The sequence below is a fragment of the Anabrus simplex genome, chromosome 6 (genome assembly GCF_040414725.1).
Source record: "Anabrus simplex isolate iqAnaSimp1 chromosome 6, ASM4041472v1, whole genome shotgun sequence".
NCBI classification, from domain to species: Eukaryota; Metazoa; Arthropoda; class Insecta; order Orthoptera; family Tettigoniidae; genus Anabrus; species Anabrus simplex.
This window is the reverse complement of record NC_090270.1, coordinates 28,860,546-28,882,089: the sequence shown is the minus strand read 5'-3', so window position 1 is coordinate 28,882,089 and position 21,544 is coordinate 28,860,546. Positions and strand designations below refer to the sequence as shown.

The 21,544-nt window shown below is 38.8% G+C and overlaps 1 protein-coding gene across 1 annotated transcript in view; it reads left to right on the top strand.

Annotated features, from left to right (window-relative positions):
- Mtpbeta (mitochondrial trifunctional protein beta subunit) overlaps positions 1 to 7,813 on the top strand; it is a 100,801-nt gene extending 92,988 nt beyond the window's left edge. The window contains exon 11 of the mRNA XM_068228035.1: positions 7,161 to 7,813. Within this exon, the coding sequence (XP_068084136.1) occupies positions 7,161 to 7,211 (51 nt within the window). The 3' untranslated portion in view covers positions 7,212 to 7,813. The remainder of the gene's footprint in view (positions 1 to 7,160) is intronic.
- The last annotated feature ends 13,731 nt before the right edge of the window (positions 7,814 to 21,544 follow it).

The following is a 21,544-nucleotide window of genomic DNA, read 5'->3' as shown; positions in this document are numbered from 1 at the left end:
TGGGATTAGCTACAGTGCTGGTTGACAGTCAGACCAGACCGGCCACGGCCCAGAACAGCTACAGAGTGGTTCGTCGTATACGACAGGAGGAATGGAAACGTACTGAAACTTAGTGGAAAGTCATCCTTGAAGAGTTGGGGCCTTGACAGTAGGGTGGGGCAGGCGTTAATGCAGTACCTACAGGTTTTCGATCATTAATGGCATTGTAGTGTACGATAGTGGGGAGAACATTTCCTGACACAAACAGGCAGGATTACCAAGAGGAGGGTATTTGTAATAAAGACAGAGTTAGAAGTAAATTAGAATGTTCCAGGATGCAGGTTGGCTTGGCTGTGGAAGATAAAAGGCATAAAGGAGACATCAGTTGTATCTAAATACCCTGAAGGTGGCTAGTTGATTTATGGTTTTTTGTACAGTGAATGCTGAAAGACATAACATTCTGTAATGAAAATGAATAAATATGTATGTGTATATTATATTGTGTATAGTAGACCATACAGGCAGTGGCTTTATACAGAGGAGCTCCTTTGAGTGAGTGTTGGTCCGCCTGTACAGGAAATGCCACTGAAGTCCAGCGTGCAGTGTCTGTTATCCATATCAGGGGCGGCATCATTGAAATATGGCAGTTAGGCATAAAATGCTTTTGGGTGTGGCGTGCCTAGGAGCTTGCTGGACAAGGTTGATGGAAGGTGAAGATGTAAAGAAATGGGCTTGGAAGAATTAGAATTGATGAGCAGAGAGCCTGTCTTATTTGAAAACTGCAGTGTGAAGACTTGCAGATTTTCCTTTGTGTTTGTCCTTTGTCTTCCTTTCTATAGCTTCCACTTCCACTGTTGATATGTCATTGAGTTTATCCTATTATGTATATCTATTCATGTTCCTATCTATCTATGTGTGACCCGTTGCGCAGAAAGGTCCCTAAAGTCGGTTTTTTAGATTTGAGAATTTTGTGGTTCTAAAATTGGCATCCGATACTCAGGATTTAAAAAAAGATTTGCTAAGAAGGAAGCCATACTTTTCAGTGTCGACTTGGTTAAATATAACTTAAAAAGCTTTTCAGTCTGTTGAACACACAAGTTCAAAATATAATATACAACACTATAACATACCTGTAATAAATACACACTTTTAAAAAATGACATGTTTTGTTCTGCAAGAACATCCTCAGATTCTATCATATCACTTAAATCATGCGCATGTATGTACAATATTGTTTACGTTGCGTAAACTAGTCGATGAAATGAAGTGGTGATGCTATGAAAAAAACTACTCTACTACTTTCTTTATGTCGCACGTACAGACAGGTCTTATGGCGATGAGGGGATAGGAAAGGGCTAGGAGTGGGAAGGAAGCAGCCGTTGCCTTCATTAAGGTACAGCGCCAGCATTTGGCTGTTGTGAAAATGGGAAAATGGAATGGAAAACCATCTTCAGAGCTGCCGACAGTGGGGTTCGAACCCACTATCTCCCGGATGCAAGCTAACAGCTGCGTGCCCTTAACCACATGGCTAATTCGCCGGGTCTATGAAAACAATGTAACATTTATTGCAGCCAGTGGCCAATTGTACACACATGGTATGTTCTTGTAGAATGAAACATGTCATTCTTTGTTTAATAGTATGTATGTTTTTACAGGTACGGTATGTTATAGTGTTATATATCGGTAATTTGAGCTTGTGTGTCTTGACAAAGCGTTTTGTGTCTGTACGTGGACCGAAAATATGGCAAATTAAAACTGTCCAGAAATATCTAATACTAGTTACATGCATATGTACGTAATACTAATTATTTATCTTGAATTATTGGATGTACTCCATCACAGAGGTCCGCAGGATTTTATCAGATTTTTTAGCGCTAGTATGTTAGCACAAAAAAAAGGCATAAGAGTCATTCCACACCTTATGTCATATAGTTGTTGGAGATAACCAGTCTTTGATTCTACATCTTCTAGTTGGAGGTATTGCCTGTTGTTTTCATTTATTTCCCTGAATTACTCTTTCTTGGTGAATTGTGTCAAAATTTCAGTATCAAGAAATAGTGAAAAATACTTTTGTCGGCTTGGTCGCCATGTCAAAATATGAATGTAAAATTGGTCCTTGATCAATGTTTTATATCAGAAAGGTACTTGAAGGACCTGGGTTGGAGTTGCTCACGTCAGTGTTTTCGTCAGCTGTTTTGTTCTTCGGGACACTTGAGTCGCTCTTGCACTGAGAAGACTCACGGCTTAAATTTCCATCTTATCCGTAGAGTCCAAAATTGAAGCAATCTATTGCTCACTGACTCTTCTTACTAACCATGTCACGAAATAGCTATATAAATCGCAAGAAGGCCGGTCTCAAAACTGGCGACGCATGCTTGACTGAACACGATAGCTTCTCACAACTTGTAGGGGCCGATGACCTTCGATGTTAGGCCCCTTAAAACAACAAGCATCATCATCATCACAACTTGTAAAAAGCTAGCAGGGAGATAATGCTACTCTATTCGAGGATTCCCCTTAAGCCAGACCTTTTATAAGTTCTGTGAACTGCCGTCTGTTGAGCTTTTTTATTACTATATGTGCTGGTGACACTGGATCTCTGACCATTTAATATATTAAATTCCGCTGGCAGGTGACCTGTTCTGGGATTTAATACATTAAATTCTGCCCTCTGAGTTAAGTTTGTGGGTTACTGTAGTCACGTCCTAGTTCGTGAACCATGGGCAACGGCTGAGTGGCCTAGTAAGTGGTCCTGAGAGTCGGGATACCAGTTGCTATGGAATGGGTGTGGGCATCTCGGACATATTCTGAGTCGTGGCTCTCCTTGTGCTCAGGCGGCTAGGACTATACAATTCACCGGTGGTCCATAACCCGTTAGAGGAGAGATCCTCACTTGGACTATGTGCAAGTAGGGCAGCATCCTGCTTCATGAATTTACCTAGCTCAGAACACTTTAAGGAAGCCTCGGACCTATGGGAGTAATGGAGTCCCACTCCCATTTGACAGGCGAGGGGCTCCTTGGAAACAACTTGGCGAACGAAATGGAATTCGATGGGGAGCTATCAATATTAATGGGGCTTATGGAAGAAAGAAGGTAGAATTGGCTGAGTCAGCAAAGAGGATGCATCTGGATGTGCTAGGAGTAAGTGATATTCGGGTAAGGGGAGATAATGAGGAAGAGATAGGACATTATAAGGTATACTTGACGGGTGTTAGAAAGGGAAGGGCAGAGTCTGGGGTAGGGCTCTTTATCAGGAATACCATTGCACGCAACATAGTTTCTGTTAGGCACGTAAATGAGCGAATGATGTGGGTAGATTTGTCAGTGGGAGGAATTAGGACAAGAATTGTGTCCGTGTATTCACCATGTGAGGGTGTGGATGAGGATGAAGCTGACAAGTTTTATGAAGCATTGAGTGACATTGTGGTCAGGGTCAACAGCAAGGATAGAATAGTGCTAATGGGCAATTACAATGCGAGAGTTGGGAATAGAACTGAAGGATACGAAAGGGTGATTGATAAATGTGGGGAAGATATGGAAGCTAATGGGAATGGGAAGCATTTGCTGGACTTCTGTGCTAGTATGGGTTTAGCTGTTACGAATACATTCTTCAAGCATAAGGCTATTCACCGCTACACATGGGAGGCTAGGGGTACCAGATCCATAATAGACTATATCTTAACAGACTTTGAATTCAGGAAATCTGTTAGGAATGTACAAGTTTTTCGCGGATTTTTCGATGATACAGACCACTATCTGGTCTGTAGTGAACTAAGTATCTCTAGGCCTAGGGTAGAGAAAGTGAAATCTGTCTGCAAACGAATAAGGGTAGAAAATCTCCAGGATTAGGAAATTAGACAGAAGTACATGGATATGATTAGTAAGAAGATTCGAACAGTAGACAGTAAGTAGGTTCAGGATATAGAAAGTGAGTGGGTGGCATACAGGGATGCTGTAGTAGAAACAGCAAGGGAATGCCTAGGAACAACTGTGTGTAAAGATGGGAAAAGGTGAATATCTTGGTGGAATGATGAACTGAAAGCAGCCTGTAAACGTAAAAAGGCTTATCAGAAATGGCTCCAAACAAGGGCTGAGGCAGACAGGGATTGGTACGTAGATGAAAGAAACGGAGCGAAACAAATAGTTGTTGAATCCAAAAAGAAGTCGTGGGAAGATTTTGGTAATAACCTGGAAAGGCTAGGTCAAGCAGTAGGGAAACCTTTCTGGACAGTAATAAACAATCTTAGGAAGGGAGGGAAAAAGGAAATGAACAGTGTTTTGAGTAATTCAGGTGAACTCATAATAGATCCCAGGAAATCACTGGAGTGGTGGAGGGAATATTTTGAACATCTTCTCAATGTAAAAGGAAATCATTATGGTGGCTGGAGGAAAATGATGTTAGTGAAATTATGCTTGAGGAAGTGGAAAGGATAGTAAATAAACTCCATTGCCATAAGGCAGCAGGAATAGATGAAATTAGACCTGAAATGGTGAAGTATAGTGGGAAGGCAGGGATGAAATGGCTTCATAGAGTAGTAAAATTAGCGTGGAGTGTTGGTAAGGTACCTTCAGATTGGATAAAAGCAGTAATTGCACCTATCTATAAGCAAGGGAACAGGAAGGATTGCAACAACTATCGAGGTATCTCATTGATTAGTATACCAGGCAAAGTATTCACTGGCATCTTGGAAGGGAGGGTGCGATCAGTCGTTGAGAGGAAGTTGGATGAAAACCAGTGTGGTTTCAGACCACAGAGAGGCTGTCAGGATCAGATTTTCAGTATGCGCCAGGTAATTGAAAAATGCTACGAGAGGAATAGGCAGTTGTGTTCATGTTTCGTAGATCTAGAGAAAGCATATGACAGGGTACCGAGGGAAAAGATGTTCGCCATACTGGGGGACTATGGAATTAAAGGTAGATTATTAAAATCAATCAAAGGCATTTATGTTGACAATTGGGCTTCAGTGAGAATCGATGGTAGAATGAGTTCTTGGTTCAGGGTACTTACAGGAGTTGGACAAGGCTGTAATCTTTCACCTTTGCTGTTCGTAGTTTACATGGATCATCTGCTGAAGGGTATAAAATGGCAGGGAGGGATTCAGTTAGGTGGAAATGTAGTAAGCAGTTTGGCCTATGCTGACGACTTGGTCTTAATGGCAGACTGTGCTGAAAGCCTGCAGTCTAATATCTTGGAACTTGAAAATAGGTGCAATGAGTATGGTATGAAAATTAGCCTCTCAAAGACTAAATTGATGTCGGTAGGTAAGAAATTCAACAGAATTGAATGTCAGATGGGTGATACAAAGCTAGAACAGGTCGATAATTTCAAGTATTTAGGTTATGTGTTCTCCCAGGATGGTAATATAGTAAGTGAGATTGAATCAAGGTGTAGTAAAGCTAATGCAGTGAGCTCGCAGTTGCAATCAACGGTATTCTGTAAGAAGGAAGTCAGCTCCCAGACAAAACTACCTTTACATCGGTCTGTTTTCAGACCAACTTTGCTTTACGGGAGCGAAAGCTTGGTGGACTCTGGATATCTTATTCATAAGTTAGAAGTAACAGACATGAAAGTAGCAAGAATGATTGCTGGTACAAACATGTGGGGAACAAGGGCAGGAGGGTACTTGGAACGAGGAGATAAAGGCTAATCTAGGAATGAACTCGATGGATGAAGCTGTACGCATAAACCGGCTTCGGTGGTGGGGTCATGTGAGGCGAATGGAGGAGGATAGGTTACCTAGGAGAATAATGGACTCTGTTATGGAGGGTAAGAGAAGTAGAGGGAGACCAAGGCGACGATGGTTAGACTCGGTTGCTAACGATTTAAAGATAAGAGGTATAGAACTAAATGAGGCCACAACACTAGTTGCAAATCGAGGATTGTGGCGACGTTTAGTAAATTCTCAGAGGCTTGCAGACTGAACGCTGAAAGGCATAACAGTCTATAATGATAATGTATGTATGTATGAGTTAAGTTAATTTCAAAAAAGAGTTTGTGCTTCTAATTGCAGTAGTTCAGGAAATAAGTATTGTTTATTTTGACTAAAACTCAATTCCAGTTTCCATTAATTTTATTACCAATTGTACAAAGTTTTTATTACATCAAGTGACAAAGACTCAAACTGCTGCGTAACTTAGGTAACTTAGTTGGTTAAGAAGACCCACAGGTAGCGCAGGAAGTCAAAACGTAGAAATGAAATTTTTATACCACAAACTCTTTTGATGAATATTGAATTTTCATAACTGCATTGTAATTGAAACCGACTTTCAACCTATTAGGTCGTATTACATATTACATACATTTAGTACATATTGAAGAGATGTTAAGCCCAAACCCACAACCTCCCGATTTTGCGTCTGTTGTTCTACCAATTGAGCTATGGTAGCCTAGGCCATCTTTGTTGGAAAGGATAGTAACAAAATCTACAAAGTTGCCACTAAAACATTGATAGTACCTCCTGTTGTCTTCATCACAATTGATATTTTCATCATCACTAGATTCACTTGAACTTTCACTAAATAAATCATTATCGCGATACAATTCCTTCCAACGTCATCCTTTTGTTCAGCTCTGCTGTAAAATTTCCATAGCTGACTTAGGGTCACTTTTTGCATAACGGGTCACATACGTGACTTGATATATATAATCACTGTGAATAATTTCAAAATAAATCTGTGGCTTGGTTCTAAAAGGGCCAATGTTAAAAAACCTGTTTCGCTATGAGCATTTGAAGTCTTGCTTATAATTTTCCAATTATTTTATTAACAACTAACTTTAAATAACTTTATACTTTCTTTGTGAAAGTCACCTTATTAAGTGTTAATCTTTTCTATCGTATTCTTTAAAAATTGCCAGGTCTCTAATCTTTATTGGTAATCTAACATTATTGGCAGGGGCTTATTTAATTAAACGTTAGTTGCTCGTTTAGTACTTAACAGAGACATTGGCCCTTTTAACATGTTGCAAGCCAGGATAAAACGCGTTTATATCAGTTAATATCTCAATTTCGATAAAAAATGACATTGGCCCTTTCAGAACCAAGCCACAGAAATATGCTGCACACACATGATTGTGAATTTTCACTTTTGGGGTGTGAACTCATCTTGTGTTAAGAGAAATAAGGTATGTTTCTTTTACTTGTTTTCATTTACAATTCATACATTTTTTGCTCATTTCCAGGGAGTGGCAATGCTTGTGGAACGGCATCCTGATGCTCCAGCATTTAAGTGAAGAAGATTTGCTCTCTTGAGGAAGCAATTATCAATGCAAATGGTGCTTGTGTCCTGAAAGTGTGACGAGAATGTGGTGAGCGCAAGGATGTGTGTAGCCCATTCCTTGGGACAGAATCTGTGATTGCTGGGGAAGGTTTAACTGTTGATGGAGGATCTGCCCCCTATTTTTTATTCTCTGTATGAATTTGGTAAAGAAAGTTGTTCAGTATCATTACAGTTGGGAATTGTTTCAGTGAACATTACTGTTACAAGAATGTACAAAGTGAGCCATAATGCCAGAATTGTAAAAAGGTTATATTCTAATAGCAGTTTTTTGTGGAGACATATTCTGTATTTTTAGTTTTGTTAGTCTGCCTTCCTGTTTTCAGTTGAGACAATTGTGTATAAAATGGTGAATCAACAGTGTGTAAACAATTTTTAGTTACAGTGATTATATATTTTTTACCCTAGAACTTGGAATTTGTTGTACTTCAAGAATTAGACTGAAATTGATATCACTTTGTTACTTTGATATACTGTATTTAAGTGTCTTTTTATATATTGTACATATTATGGGATGAATCACATATGAAAATATATTGTGCCTGTATTTATCAATAATGAATTTGTTCTTTTTAATGTTCTTCCCAGAAATTCATGCAGATAAACAAGAAATACAGACATAGATAGAAAATTAAATTAAATTTCTTAAAATCCAAAGTCCAGTTCTGTAAAATTGTTAGGAATATCTATTTTCATTCCTGCTTGCCCAGTTTATCAGGAATAGGAACAGAATCTACAAATATGGGGAAATTTACGGTAGTGTAAAGTCCTGTTGCCACTAAAACATTGATAGTACCTCTGTCGTCTTCATCACAATTGATATTTTCATCATCACTAGATTCACTTGAACTTTCACTAAGTAAATCATTATTGCGATACAATTCTCTTCCAACATCATCCTTCAGCAATAAAAAGAAAACCACGAAACACTGCACGTTGAGGTAGCCATAGTGTAAACAAACACGGCTAGCTTCAATTCTTTTGTCCCTAATTTGTACATGCCATGCAGTACTTAAGAGCAGCCCTATTGCAAAGAGAATATCTTTGTGATTCCAACGATGTGCAACAGATGGCTTTGCATTCATTTTTGGCTACAATCAAAGCACAAGCCCGAGTACATATTTGGGCTGACACCTTACAACGGTAGTGGGGAGTCCGTATACGTACTCGGCCAGACTGTGAAAGAGTTAAGATGAGCACTGTGTGGATTAAGCCCAGTGTGTTGGCCGGGTGCCTTTCCTAACTCCAACCCTATGTGAAGGGAGGTATTTACAATAGCATGTTTATGTGGTGGTTGGCAACGTGATGTGTGTTGTGTGTAAATGAAGATATGTATGGAGGCAAATACTGCAGCCGTATCGACGACGCCTGTACTTAATTCGGTGGAGAACATTGGTTTGACGCCAGTGCATGTACGGTCCATGCTTAGGAAACATCAGAGGGAAGGTAGTACAATAAGTTCTTATAGTTCTGAACTTTTTGTTTATTCAAAAGAAACGAGCAAATCATATCACCTTGTCACAGATGAACAGCTGAATTTACGGAGTTCAGGTTGGAAAATGAGGACACCATCCCATCGGCGTCAGTTGGAAAATGAGGACACCATCCCAACGGCGTCGGGGATGTCCCGTGATGACGAGCTCCTACCCCTCACCATTGAACACCTCTCTGCACCATGGAACCACGTAATCCCTCGGTGGTCAATGGCCCTGGATGTTCTGGTAGAGAGGCTCGAACCAAGGAGTCTGATGACAGGTGAAGTGCAGCGTGGAATGTACAGTTAATGATTGTATTCCACTTAAGTCCCATGAAGGGAGTAAAGTAGCGTGTTACACCAAACAGAATGTCAATAAAATCTGAACGACACTTCCTGCACTGGAGATAATTGCGTAACACTGTTCATACGAGTTACGAGTTCCACTGTTCATAAACTTTAGCACAAATAAATAAGCTTCAAGAGCTGCCTTTATCGAAGAGTTTTACAATCTGCAACAAAAAGTAATAACATAGTTCAAAAGTGAAATAATAACTGTCCGATTCATTCGTCGGAAAAATGGAAATTAATGGAGTAGTGTGAAAAACACAGTTCGCGTAACCTTCTCCATCACTAAGGTTAATGCAATGAATTTAACACTGCTATTTTTAAGCACAGCCTAATGAAAATCAAAGAATGTCATTGAGACGTAGTTTCATAGAACACTTGAAAGTATGATAAGCGTCGTAATGAAGTACAGTCCCATTAATGTACTACAGCAATGTTCATGAAATGAGAACAATCTCTAAGACAAGATCGAATGAAAGAAAGCACAGTTCTTTCTTGATACAGTCTTTCAAAGTTTCCTAAAGCACACAGTCTTTCAAAGCACAATCTCATAAAATTAACATAGTTCTTTCATTGAGAATAGTCACTCGAAATTAACACAGTTCCTTCATTTAGAAGAGTCATTTGAAATTAACACAGTCTTTCATTTAGCACAGTCTTTAGAAGTATGAAAAGAAATTAAGTTCCCATACCGAAACACCATCTGAAAGAGCACAGTTCCTATGGAAATTAACAAAAGTTTTCACTGAGCACAGTCATGAAGATAAGTTAAGGCAAAATCTAACGCAAGAGGCGAAGTTCCACTATTAAGGCACAATCAATTCATAAATGATTAAGGCACAGTTTTTCAGAAAATAAAGCACAGTTTTGTAAATGCACATTCGAAGTGTTATTCAAACGAAATAATTTCAATGCACAGTCTTTAAGAAAACAACTAAGTTTTCTTATGAAGCAGTCTTTCAGAAAAGGAATTGAGTTCTCACGAGTCACTTCGCGAATATTTGTTCGTAGATTGAGTGTTATTGTTATGAGATAAATCCTGTCACACTCATGTCACAATTAAATGTAAAACAATCACTATAAATGACTTGTAATATTTCAAACACCTCTTCTCACACTTTAAATTTAGAATTCAAGGTTCGCACCTCGGACTTAGAAAATGTACTGAACATTTGTACTTTACGCGTAGAACATCGGCGTTTCACCGGGCAGAGTAACGATGTAGAATCCAAGTCCCACAGCTGGTCCACGCACTAAACGGCTGGGACGACACGAAGATGCTGATTTACTACTGACCTTGTGGCCCTCTTATACGTGAAGGTCGGACCACGGGCTTCAAAATTCATATAACCTTGACTTCTAATTACTTGGCTATCTTGCCGCCGATCTTCTTGCAACTTGGTATATCACCATATTCAACACTGGGCTACATGATGGTGTAGTAAGAAATATGATATCATGTTTAGTTCAAGAGATAGTGACATAGAACGTATAGAAGGTTGTATTGTGACGTCATTTGTCCTTGGCGAGCTCAGAGCAGCGAACAGGCGCATGACTCGCCATCATATCCGCTGCCTGTGCATACAACGGTAGTTTCATATCACCTAGATGGGTGTTAGCTTGTATTGTCTCAGAAATACTTTGGGCAGAGAATGTCGGCATGGCATTCCCGTTTCAATACAAATACCCAGTCCCTGAGCCAGGGGAATTAATCAGACGTCCACGGCCTGGCTGGGAATCAAACCCGGGGCCCTATACTGACCGGTCACCCAAGGAATCAAGACTACCATTTCTATATCCACTAGAATCCCGTTAATCTGAACCCTGTTAATCCGAAAGTCCGGTTAATCCGAACTGAAATATTCAATTTTTAAAAAAATCTCCTTATTGAAATGAGAGAATATATTATAGAATGAAGATTTACTTGCATTTTATTAGTCATATAATACTAGAATAACTGAATGTCAACATAATTACACTTCATAAAACATCTATCACTGGTCGTTTATCTTTACAAAGTCTGTTAGTTTCTTTTGCTGCAGTGATTGGAACCTACTCAAAGATGCATTGTTAAACCAGCGTCCCATAAACATCACATCAGTGGGCGTAGCAACGGAGTGTTGCTCGACGTAGCGTACGGCAATTTCTAAGGTGGCCGCGGCATCTGAATGTGACGCTAGTTGTTCATTGTGGTCTTCTTCATCGTCACTCTGTTCCTCATCAACTCCAGATTCTTTCTCCACCATAGCTACAATTTCTTGGTCTGTTTGTAATTGATGACAGTCACCACCCATCCACTCGCTGTTAAATAAACATCACAAGCAGCTCTTCGCATCCCGGGCACAGTGTAAAAGTGTAACCAGTTACCGTATTTTAGCAGTTTTACAAGACAAGTTTTAACCTAGTTTTAGTCGTTTTCTCCTCTATGGATTCTTAACTACCCTACTGTAATTTTATACAGTATTTTATTAATGTAACTGCTAAAGAATGGACATTTTAAATTACAGTATGTACTGTATTGTAGAAACTATTTTTCTCAGAGGGTTGAAGCGCTGGTCTTCTGACCCCAACTTGGCAGGTTCTATCCTGGCTCAGTCCGGTGGTATTTGAAGGTGCTCACATACGTGAGCCTCGTGTAAGTAGATTTACTGGGACGTAAAAGAACTCCTGCGGGAGAAAATCCCGGCGCCTAGGCGTCTCTGAAAACCGTAAAGTAGTTACTGGGACGTAAAAATAATATTATTAGAAAATATTTTCCGGTTAATCCGAAAAATTACATAATCCGAACATACTCTGGTCCCAATTAGTTTGGATTAACGAGACTGTACTTTGATGAATACTGTAGCATACCTGCCAACCCTTCCGATTTACCCAGAAACTTTCCGTTTTTTAACTCATCTTCCGATTTTCCGATTTATTTTTAATTCTTCCTATTTTTGAACAATATAACCTCCAATACAGTCATTACTCTTTCCCTAGGATAAAGGATAAATTCTTATGTGCTTGTGTAATTTACCCAACTTTATCTTCAAACGTTTTTATTTGATGCTTTATTTCGCGAGTGTATCGTCCGTCGCCTTTGTGTATCGTGTTTCCTGCTCGCTACAGCAGCACGTGTGCTTTACGGCTGGGGATTCGGGTCGACAATCGTCCTAGAGGCTGGCGCGTGCTAGCGACTCAGGTAATCGGGACGAAAGAATGAGCACTATTAACATCGTTTTTGTACGTAATTTCGTTGGAATTGTAAACCACGTGTTTTTTTTTTTTTTTTTTTTCAAGTTGCTTTACATCGCACCGACACAGATACATCTTATGGCGTTGATGGGACAGAAAAGGGCTAGGAGTGGGAGAGGCTGCCGACAGTGGGGTTCGAACCTATCTCCTGAATACTGGATATTGGCCGCACTTAAGCCACTGCAGCTATCGAGCTCGGTGCCACGTACTTTTTTCTAGCAGTTCTGTGCTTTTCCCCGTGTCAATGTCGTATGTTAATAATGTATGAGACGTACCGATCTGTTTTGTATGTGGTAGTTTCGCGTATTTCACTGCATTTTTGTTTATTCTTAGTTCATAATTTTAATGAGTTAAATATATTTCAGGGAGTTGTGTCGGTGACAGTTTCTGGTATTTTCTCTTCACGTTATGGCCAAAAAGCATAACAAACATCATCTCCAAGTGTTCAGAGATACCTATAAAATTATGTTTCCGTTCATTTTACAGTCTAATAAAGGAGACTATTATGCGAATCACCTCGGGAGATAAATTTTATTTCAAGATATAGAGAATACAGTTTTTGAGCATGTATAGCACACAATTGAATCATATGTATCTACGGGCTTTTACTGAATGCATTATGTTTAACGGTGCTTAAAAATATACAAAGAAACTCTATTTTATGGCATCACTGTAATTATAACACTTATTACAGTAACTTTTTAGAAGACAAGATACAGTAAGATACAGTGGTGAAACAAGAATCATACCTCCGTTAACACATTTGGAAAAAAATCCGTCAGTCTTTTCTGTTTGTTGCGGTTAACCTTTCCTCCCTTCACGTTGAAACTTCTCGTCAGTACACGCAGCCGAGATTCGTAAATGGAGCTTGTCATCTGCGACTTCGGGGGTTGCTTTCGTATGTGACCGGTAATTGACACCAGAGAAACGGCGAGGATTTGCCGATCACTAGAAGATCGAATTTTTCGGTTGCCGTCATATTAGTTTCCAGCTTCACTGGAATCCTTTCTTTACTTGTTAACTGTTCCTCACAAGCCACAAATGCCGTATTGCACAGTTAATGTTACACAGAATTCGAGTTACAGAGTATTTTTTGCTTCAAAGGAGGAAATATTTGCTTCGAGAAATCGAGAAATTCGTATAACTGGATTTCGAGAACAGAGAAATACACGTCAAGAATAGGACAAACAGCCAGAAAATCTAAGTTCCAGATACTGAAAATTCGAGTAATGGAGGTTAGGGATATCGAGGTTCGACTGTGTTGTTATTCGTATGTATGTATCATAAATGAAAGTGATTAGGTACAGTTTCTTGTAACCATTTAATGATTTTAGTTTAAAATTTTAAATTTAATGGTCAATTCACATTGTAACTGTAGATATGTATGCTTTTTATCCTGTCCTTTTTTCAATTAGACCATGGTGCAAAATATGTGATGAAATCCAAGAATTAAAAAAATCTTCCTATTTTTGATTTCTAAAAGTTGGCAGCTATGCTGTAGAACCCCTAGAGCTAGAACCCATTATAGATACTATGTGTAAGAGCAGACTGGGATTCTTTGGACATATCATGAGGATGCAGGATTCGAGACTTCTGAAACAACTACTACAACACTGTCTCATTTCAAAAAATACCACAATAGGATGTAAATGGTCAGAGAAGTAAGAGAGGATCTGAAGGAAATAGGCCTTACAACAGAAGACACCACAATTAAGATAAAATTGAATACAGAACTCAAGAATACACACCTCTGCTTTACCCTTACACAAAACAAACCAACAACACACATATTTTTTCCACCAAGGAAAGGGCACGAAGATTGGAGCGTCTGAAGAAGTACTGGGAGGACCTCAAAGCCTGAACAATCCCTTCAAAGTGACCTGAACGATGGGGGATTTGATATTCCCTGCGTAAAATGTTTTTTTTTTGTAAGAGGGGATTCAAAGAAAATAGGCTATATATTACAAGAAATAATAATGTAATGCCAAGAAATAATAAATGAACATATTAAGAAATGCTGAAAACTCAAATCAACACAAGAATAACAGAAAATATTTACAAAACAGCAGACGTAACGAATTCCTTAGTGGATCATTGGGAGCACAGCCTGCAGCAAGGAAAAGAGAGATAGGTATTACTGACTTGCAATTTTAAATAGAAGGAACAGAGACCTAACATGACGTTAGAGATTTGTGAAAAAATAGACCATGAGAACTGTGAGAATAAGCATATTAACCTTCACTTTCTGAAATAATCCAGTACAGTAGTTTGATTCCTCTTGCTCGGATGTCTCACAGAAAGAAGTTTTCTCTCAATTTGGTTTAGACTGTTGATGAGGTCTTCATCAACGTTGGAGGAGAAGTACCATTGGACAATATCCATTTCCTCCATTGCTGCCCCAAAAGTTGGTTCTGCAGGATCCTCTTCTTTTTCCTCTTCAGTACTTTGTCTTTTTACATCGTCACAAAGGGCTCCCAACATCCATCTGTGGTGCTGAGGTTAGGATATCATCACAAGTAACAAATTCTTCTAATGCTCTGGCACTCGAGTCCTTTGATACAACCCCCAATCTTCCCCAATATCATCAGTAGTGTCATCTTCATTATAAGCTTCTGAAATGGCACCAAAACCTGCATGGCCAAAGCAGTTTTGAGTAGTGTCCATTGTGACTAGTTGCCATGCTGCTACAAACATATGCATGGCTTGGAGTATATTCGATTTAATTTCCTCATTTCTTTTGAGGAAAGAAATAGCTCACTGAACCAGGGCCTTCCTGTACTTCAGTTTCACAGAATGAATAATGCCAAGGTCCAAAGGCTATAGATGACTGGCGCAGTTAGGAAGAAAGAAAACCACTTTGATATTCCGCAGGAAAGATGTATCTGAAGGATTAGCCAGACATCTATCACCAGCACTATCTTCCTTCCTGCTGATGCCATCTTAGCATCCAAGCTTCATAAATATTTTAGAAATATCTCCAATGTCAGCCACACATTGTTGTTAAAATCATATTTACGTGGGAGTGTATGGGTGTTATTGAAATATCTTGGATTATTAAATTTTCCAATTATTAGTGGGGGTAATTTTTCACTCCTGTCGCTGTTAACACGTAACAGCGTTGTCAGTCTTTCTTTACTTTTCTTGCCTCTGTGACATTTTTCTCCACAAACAGCATATGTCTTGGACGGGAGTAAATTGTAAAACACACCAGTTTCGTTGGCATTGCAAGCTGTCCACTTCATGGCCGTATCGATGAGTATAATCAACAAATTAATCTAAAAAGCCACCTAATCGATACTTTATTTCTTTTGCCTTAGGCAAAATTAAAAATACATTAGCACACACAGAACATGTTTCGACCTTTTAGTGGTCATCTTCAGCTGTATATAAATATCTTAGATGAGAACGTTTGGACAGTAAGCACATTAGATCTTAAAAATTTGTCTCATGGGATCCTAAAAACCATTGTTCTAGGTGCTTTAAATGAAAAGGGAGGGGGAGGTTGGGGGTGAGGAAATATGTGTGAATAATACTTAAATTACAATTCATGTCTACAATTGTGTTTAAAAACTTATATACCAAAGTACATATTTAAAATATTTAAAAGCATCTATGGAGAAATACTTTTGTGATAACACTAGGTGGCATGAATAAAAAGTCAGTGTTTGTAACAATCTTCAGGCATTTGTGAGAAGAATACTTAATTAAAATTCGCGTCTGCAGTGATGTTAAAAGCCTTGTTTTCTAATAAACATACTTTAAAATATCCGAAAGCGAAAAAAATAAAAAAAAATAAGTGCCTCACCATAGACGTTGATTTAGACATTATAATACCAATTTTTTTTTTTTTTTTGCCTCCATGGCTCAGGCAGCAGCGCACCGGCCTTTCACCGCTGGATACCATGGTTCAAATCCTGGTCACTTCATGTGAGATTTGTGCTGGACAAAGCAGAGGCAGGACAGGTTTTTCCTCCAGTTTTCCCCATTCCAGCAACACTCTCCATTAACATCTCATTTCATCTGTCAGTCATCTATCATTGCCCCAGAGGAGTGCAACAGGCTTCGGCAGCCGGCACGTTTCCTATCCTCGCGGCTAGATAGGAGCTTCATTCATTCCATTCCTGACCTGGTCAAATGACTGGAAACAGGCTGTGGATTTTCAATACCATTTTTTGATTCTGGAATTCTGTGAACTTTTATAAGCGTTGAAGTGACAATACAGAAACATTATAAAGTTTATAGTATGTAACAACAACAAGAAGAAAAAAGAAAATGAAGCAGCAGTGAGAAAGGATGACATCTCTGTTTAGTTTAAACAATTCCTCTCAGGTGGTAAAAGAAAAAAAATTGAATTGAAGTTGTAGATAAACTTACAATATGTAAGTATTGGAAAGGAACAAAACAAATATCAAACCAAGTCACACACAGATAGATGGGAGGAACAAGGAAAGGAACACAAAATTATTATTGAAAAGTTATACATGCCACTGTATATTATTAATAATAATGTCACTTGTAAAGTTAAGTAGCATGTTTACAGAAAAGTTTAATGACTCACGTGACCTTGTCAAATTTCTGGCTCCATGGCTAAATGGTTAGAGTGCTGGCCTTTGGTCACAGGGGTCCCGGGTTCAATTCCCGGCAGGATTGGGAATTTTAACCCATAATTGGTTAATTCCGCTGACATGGGGCTAGATGTATGTGTTGCCTTCATTACCATTTCATCCTCATCACGATGCGTGGGTTGCCTACGGGCGTCAAATCAGCCAAGCCAAACTTGTCCTCAGACACTCCCGGCACTAAAAGCCATACACCATTTCATTTATGTATTTTTTTACCTTATCAGATTTTACATCTCTTTTTACATCAAGTCAGATATGTGACAAATTCACATGCATTACATCATCTAGCATTCTCAAGCTTCCTCATTTAACTGTCTTTATATTTGCCATAGCAGAAAAGGTACTTAAATGTATATACATATCCACTGCAGAGATAGTGAAATAAAGCAATGATCTTCAGAGGTTTACATTATTTTATTACTTGCCAGGAGTCAAGTGCTATGTATAATGACATGTGACCTCTGGAGAGGCGTGGTGCAGGTCTTTTCAGCTGATGCCATACAGGCGACCTGCACATCTGTGAGGATGGGGTCCTACCTGAGTTAAATTTTAATGTAGAAGACAGCACAAACACTCAGCCTCCGAGCCAGAGGAATTAACCCATGAAAGTTAAAATCTCCCAACCCGACCAGGAATCGAAACTGGGACTCCTTTGATCAAAGGTCAATTGTCATAGAGCCAGGCAGCGGTCAGATAGGAAGAAGGCTTTAGAGGTTTACAGAAGTTTAACAACAATAACGTGCACTACACATTGTCTGAACACTATGTCGCGACATACTTTCAACAGGAGATTAACAAAATACTGTGGGATACCCAAAAGATAGCATCTGATATGTAGAGAACACCCTATACCAGAAATTGGTGGAACATTAAAGTGCTAATGTTAATGCTCTCCTTTATTCAATATGAGCAAATTGTGGCAGTTTTGACAAATCAAAAATCACATGAACAGTTGTCAGATAACAGATAAAATGTTGCAGCTGGATAGACATCTCCTGCCAAAGTTAGAGAGTTCCTTCAGCTTTTCAAAGAGGGCATGGACGATTTGAAAAGGGAAAATGAAACAACTCTACTGAATGTACTTCTGTGTTTTTATACTACAGTGAAGAGAGAAACCAATACAGAGAATGTATGAAGAAAGTAAGGAGACAGGTAAAGTATTTTGTAATAAAGAAGTCTGAAATCCAGAAACTGTATCATAAGATTGTAATATTTATCTCTCCCGGCTTTCATCTACTAATCATGCTTGCTTTACAGAACGGAGAAGTGATGTGCTTATATACTTTAATTTCTCTGAAACTAAGGAAAATATGCAACTTGAAATATCTTCGGTATTACTATAAAAAGTGTAGCTACCAGCAATAGAGCGATATTAAATACAGTTTTGTGCTCTGGAGAGTTTAGGAAATGCCATTATAGTCCTAAACTCGATGAAAGGAAATTCCTGATATTCACCTCCCCACGGTAGAGAGGGGGCAACCTTTGAATATACATTTTTGTCATATTCAAGTGGCTAACAAATACAAGGACTGAATGTCTCCCACCATTACTAAGTGCCAACAGCATTGTGGGAGGGCGATTGAGCGCATAATGATACAGGGCACTCTCTTGCCCTAGAGGTAGGAAACCACCTCTGAAGGCAGATGAGCCACGTTAGTGCTGGTCAACGGCATAGGATGGAGAAAACAACGGGAAACTACTCCATTAATGACCTATTAAGCTTTCCCGAGTATTGGTAGTATGATGGAAGACTCTTTAGTAAATTATTCTGGAATAGTCCTCCATTCGGATCTCCGGGCGAGGACAACTGAAGAGATGAAGCGAAGAAAATAACGTGGAGGAGAGGGAAGAATAGCAATCGAAAAAGTGTGAAAAGTTGGAAGATTTGAAACATGAGATCAAAAGAACGAAGATAGACATTTTAGGAGTTTCAGAAGTAAGGTGGCCAGATGCAGGAGACTTTTGGAGTGGCGATATTAGAATAATTCATTCAGGAACATCATCTGACGTACCAGGTCAAGCAGGAGTAGGAATAGTCCAAAGTAAAGATATGGGCATAAGAGTGAAAGGATATGTCCAATTCAGTGAAAGATTAATACTGGTTAGACTAGAAACAGAACCAAGAGATACAATAATAGTACAAGTTTACATGCCAACAACTGGTCACGACGATCAGGAAATAGAACACATGTATGAAGAAATAGAAAAAGTTATTAGTAGAGTAAAAGGTGAGGAAAACCTTATCATACTAGGAGACATGAATGCTGTAGTTGAAGAAGCAGAAGATAACATAGTAAGAAAATATGGACTGGAGAAGAGGTGAAAGACTGTTAGAATTTTGTGCTATAAATGAACTTGTAATCATCAATACATGGTTTAAAAACCATACAAGAAGAAGGTACACTTGGAAAGCCCCAGGTGATATCAATAGATATCAAATTGATTATATAATAAGTTAAAGAGATTTATGAATCAAGTAAAAAGATAGCAGAAGCTATCCGGGTGCTGATGTGGAAACCGATCATAATATCGTTATGATGAAGAGCAGACTGAAATTTAAAAGAATACAGAAAAGAAATACCGGTAAGTAAATTGAAAGAGATAAGAATATTGCTGAGGCATACCAGCAGAAAACTGATGAGATAACTAAAGCAGAAATAGAGAATACTATAGAAGATTCATGGATTCAAATTTAAAAAGATCTGACGGAGGCAGCTGATGAAATTTTGGGGAAAATAAATACCACCTAGGAAGAAATGGATCACTAAAGAAATTTTAGGTATGATAGATAAAAGACGGTTACTCAAGAGCTCAACAAGATCAGAAGACAAAAAAGAATGTAGAAGAATGCAGAATGCTATAAACAGGAAAGCAAGAATAGCAAGAGAAAATTATTATGAGGGTATATGCTCAATGATCAAAGAAAAAAACTACTAAAGGACATGTAGATTCTGTGTATCAGATGGTAAAGATTTTCTCTGGAAAGAGATGTAACAATAGTAATGCAGAGGGAGTAATTCTCGATGATCATGGCGAGATTGCAAAGAGGTGGAAAAATTACATTGAAACCCTCTACGAGGATGTAAATCTACAAGAAAATGAAGTTCTTGAGGAAGAAGATGAAGTAAGTGCTTACATTTCCTTGGACCTTGAGGAAGAAGACGAAGTAAGCGCTTACATTTCCTTGGACCATCATTTTAATAAAATTAGAAATTTAAATGATATCTCGGACATTAATAGTCCCATAGTTGAACAAATCCCCGATCTAATCGCTAATTTCGGTATCAATGCCAACAATTTTATGAAAATCTTCCATTATAAACATGCTTTTAATCCACCGGTAGTAACAGGAACTGCATCCGCTTCGCCCTCTCGAACTACTTCCCCTCTCTCAGCTCAGAACTCACGCAACGCCCCGCCCTCCTTTCCCCTTCTGCCATCTTCCCCACCTCTATGAACACATTCGTACAACACACGGAGCAACAAGTTAGTGATCATCAGACTACTAAGACAACTAAGGGACCATTTATTCCTCATCCAACACAAGGGTAAGCGCTTCTTTCAGTATTTCCCCACAGCAGGACATATTTAAATCCCAGCAACTGACACTTCTCTTTTCTTTTTTCAGGGCTCACCTGTTTCATGTTTTCCATCTATGAGATCTTTTAGTCTCCTGTTCGAAGATTAATGATATTATACCGGGTGGTACAGCTGCCCCTATTTTTTCCCGAATATATGCAACCAGCTAGGACGTAAATGCCTCTTAGTCCCATCTTGCGCAACACCTTACAGCAATGTTATGTGCAGTTAACCCGATGTAGACTTCTCCGCACAATGGAAAAATGGTACAAGGGGCAGTAAGTGAGGTCCATCTCAAAAACACAGTACCATTTTATGTAGAGCGGTGTCCAATACTCTACTAATTTTTACGAAATGTTACTATACTGTACAAACCATAAACACGCCTATAGCTGTCGGTAGAGAATTGCGCACCTGATTGGTCCAAGAGGCCATTTTCTTTTGATTGAAAGGGCGGTCGTGGTATCATAGAAAACGTGATAGGGTAAGACCAATTACAGACATGTCAGTGCACCACCATTTTGTACAGTCTCATCACGAAGTAAGTATAAATAACCACCTAATCGATACTTTATTAATGCCTCAGGCAAAATTGAATAAAATTAAAACTTACAGGACATGTTTCGACCACTTAGTGGTCCTCTTCAACTGTATAAATAAAGAACTGAAAAGAAAAACATTGACAATAAGCACAAATAAAAGAACTTTTACTAAGTGGTCGAAACATGTCCTGTAAGTTTTAATTTTATTCAATTTTGCCTGAGGCATTAATAAAGTATCGATTAGGTGGTTATTTATACTTACTTCTTGATTAAACATGGATACGGTCATGAAATGGACAACTTGTAATACAGTCTCGTCACATCGAAATTGATAGAAACGTGTTTTGCACTGTAGTTTATAATCTGTGGCACGCAAATGCTGTACAGCAGATGTGATAATTACTACCGTTGGAGCGATCAAAAAAGGCATAAAACGGGACCATAAGGCTGTAGCTCATCAGTAACTTGTCGAAGCGGGAACTTCCGCTTT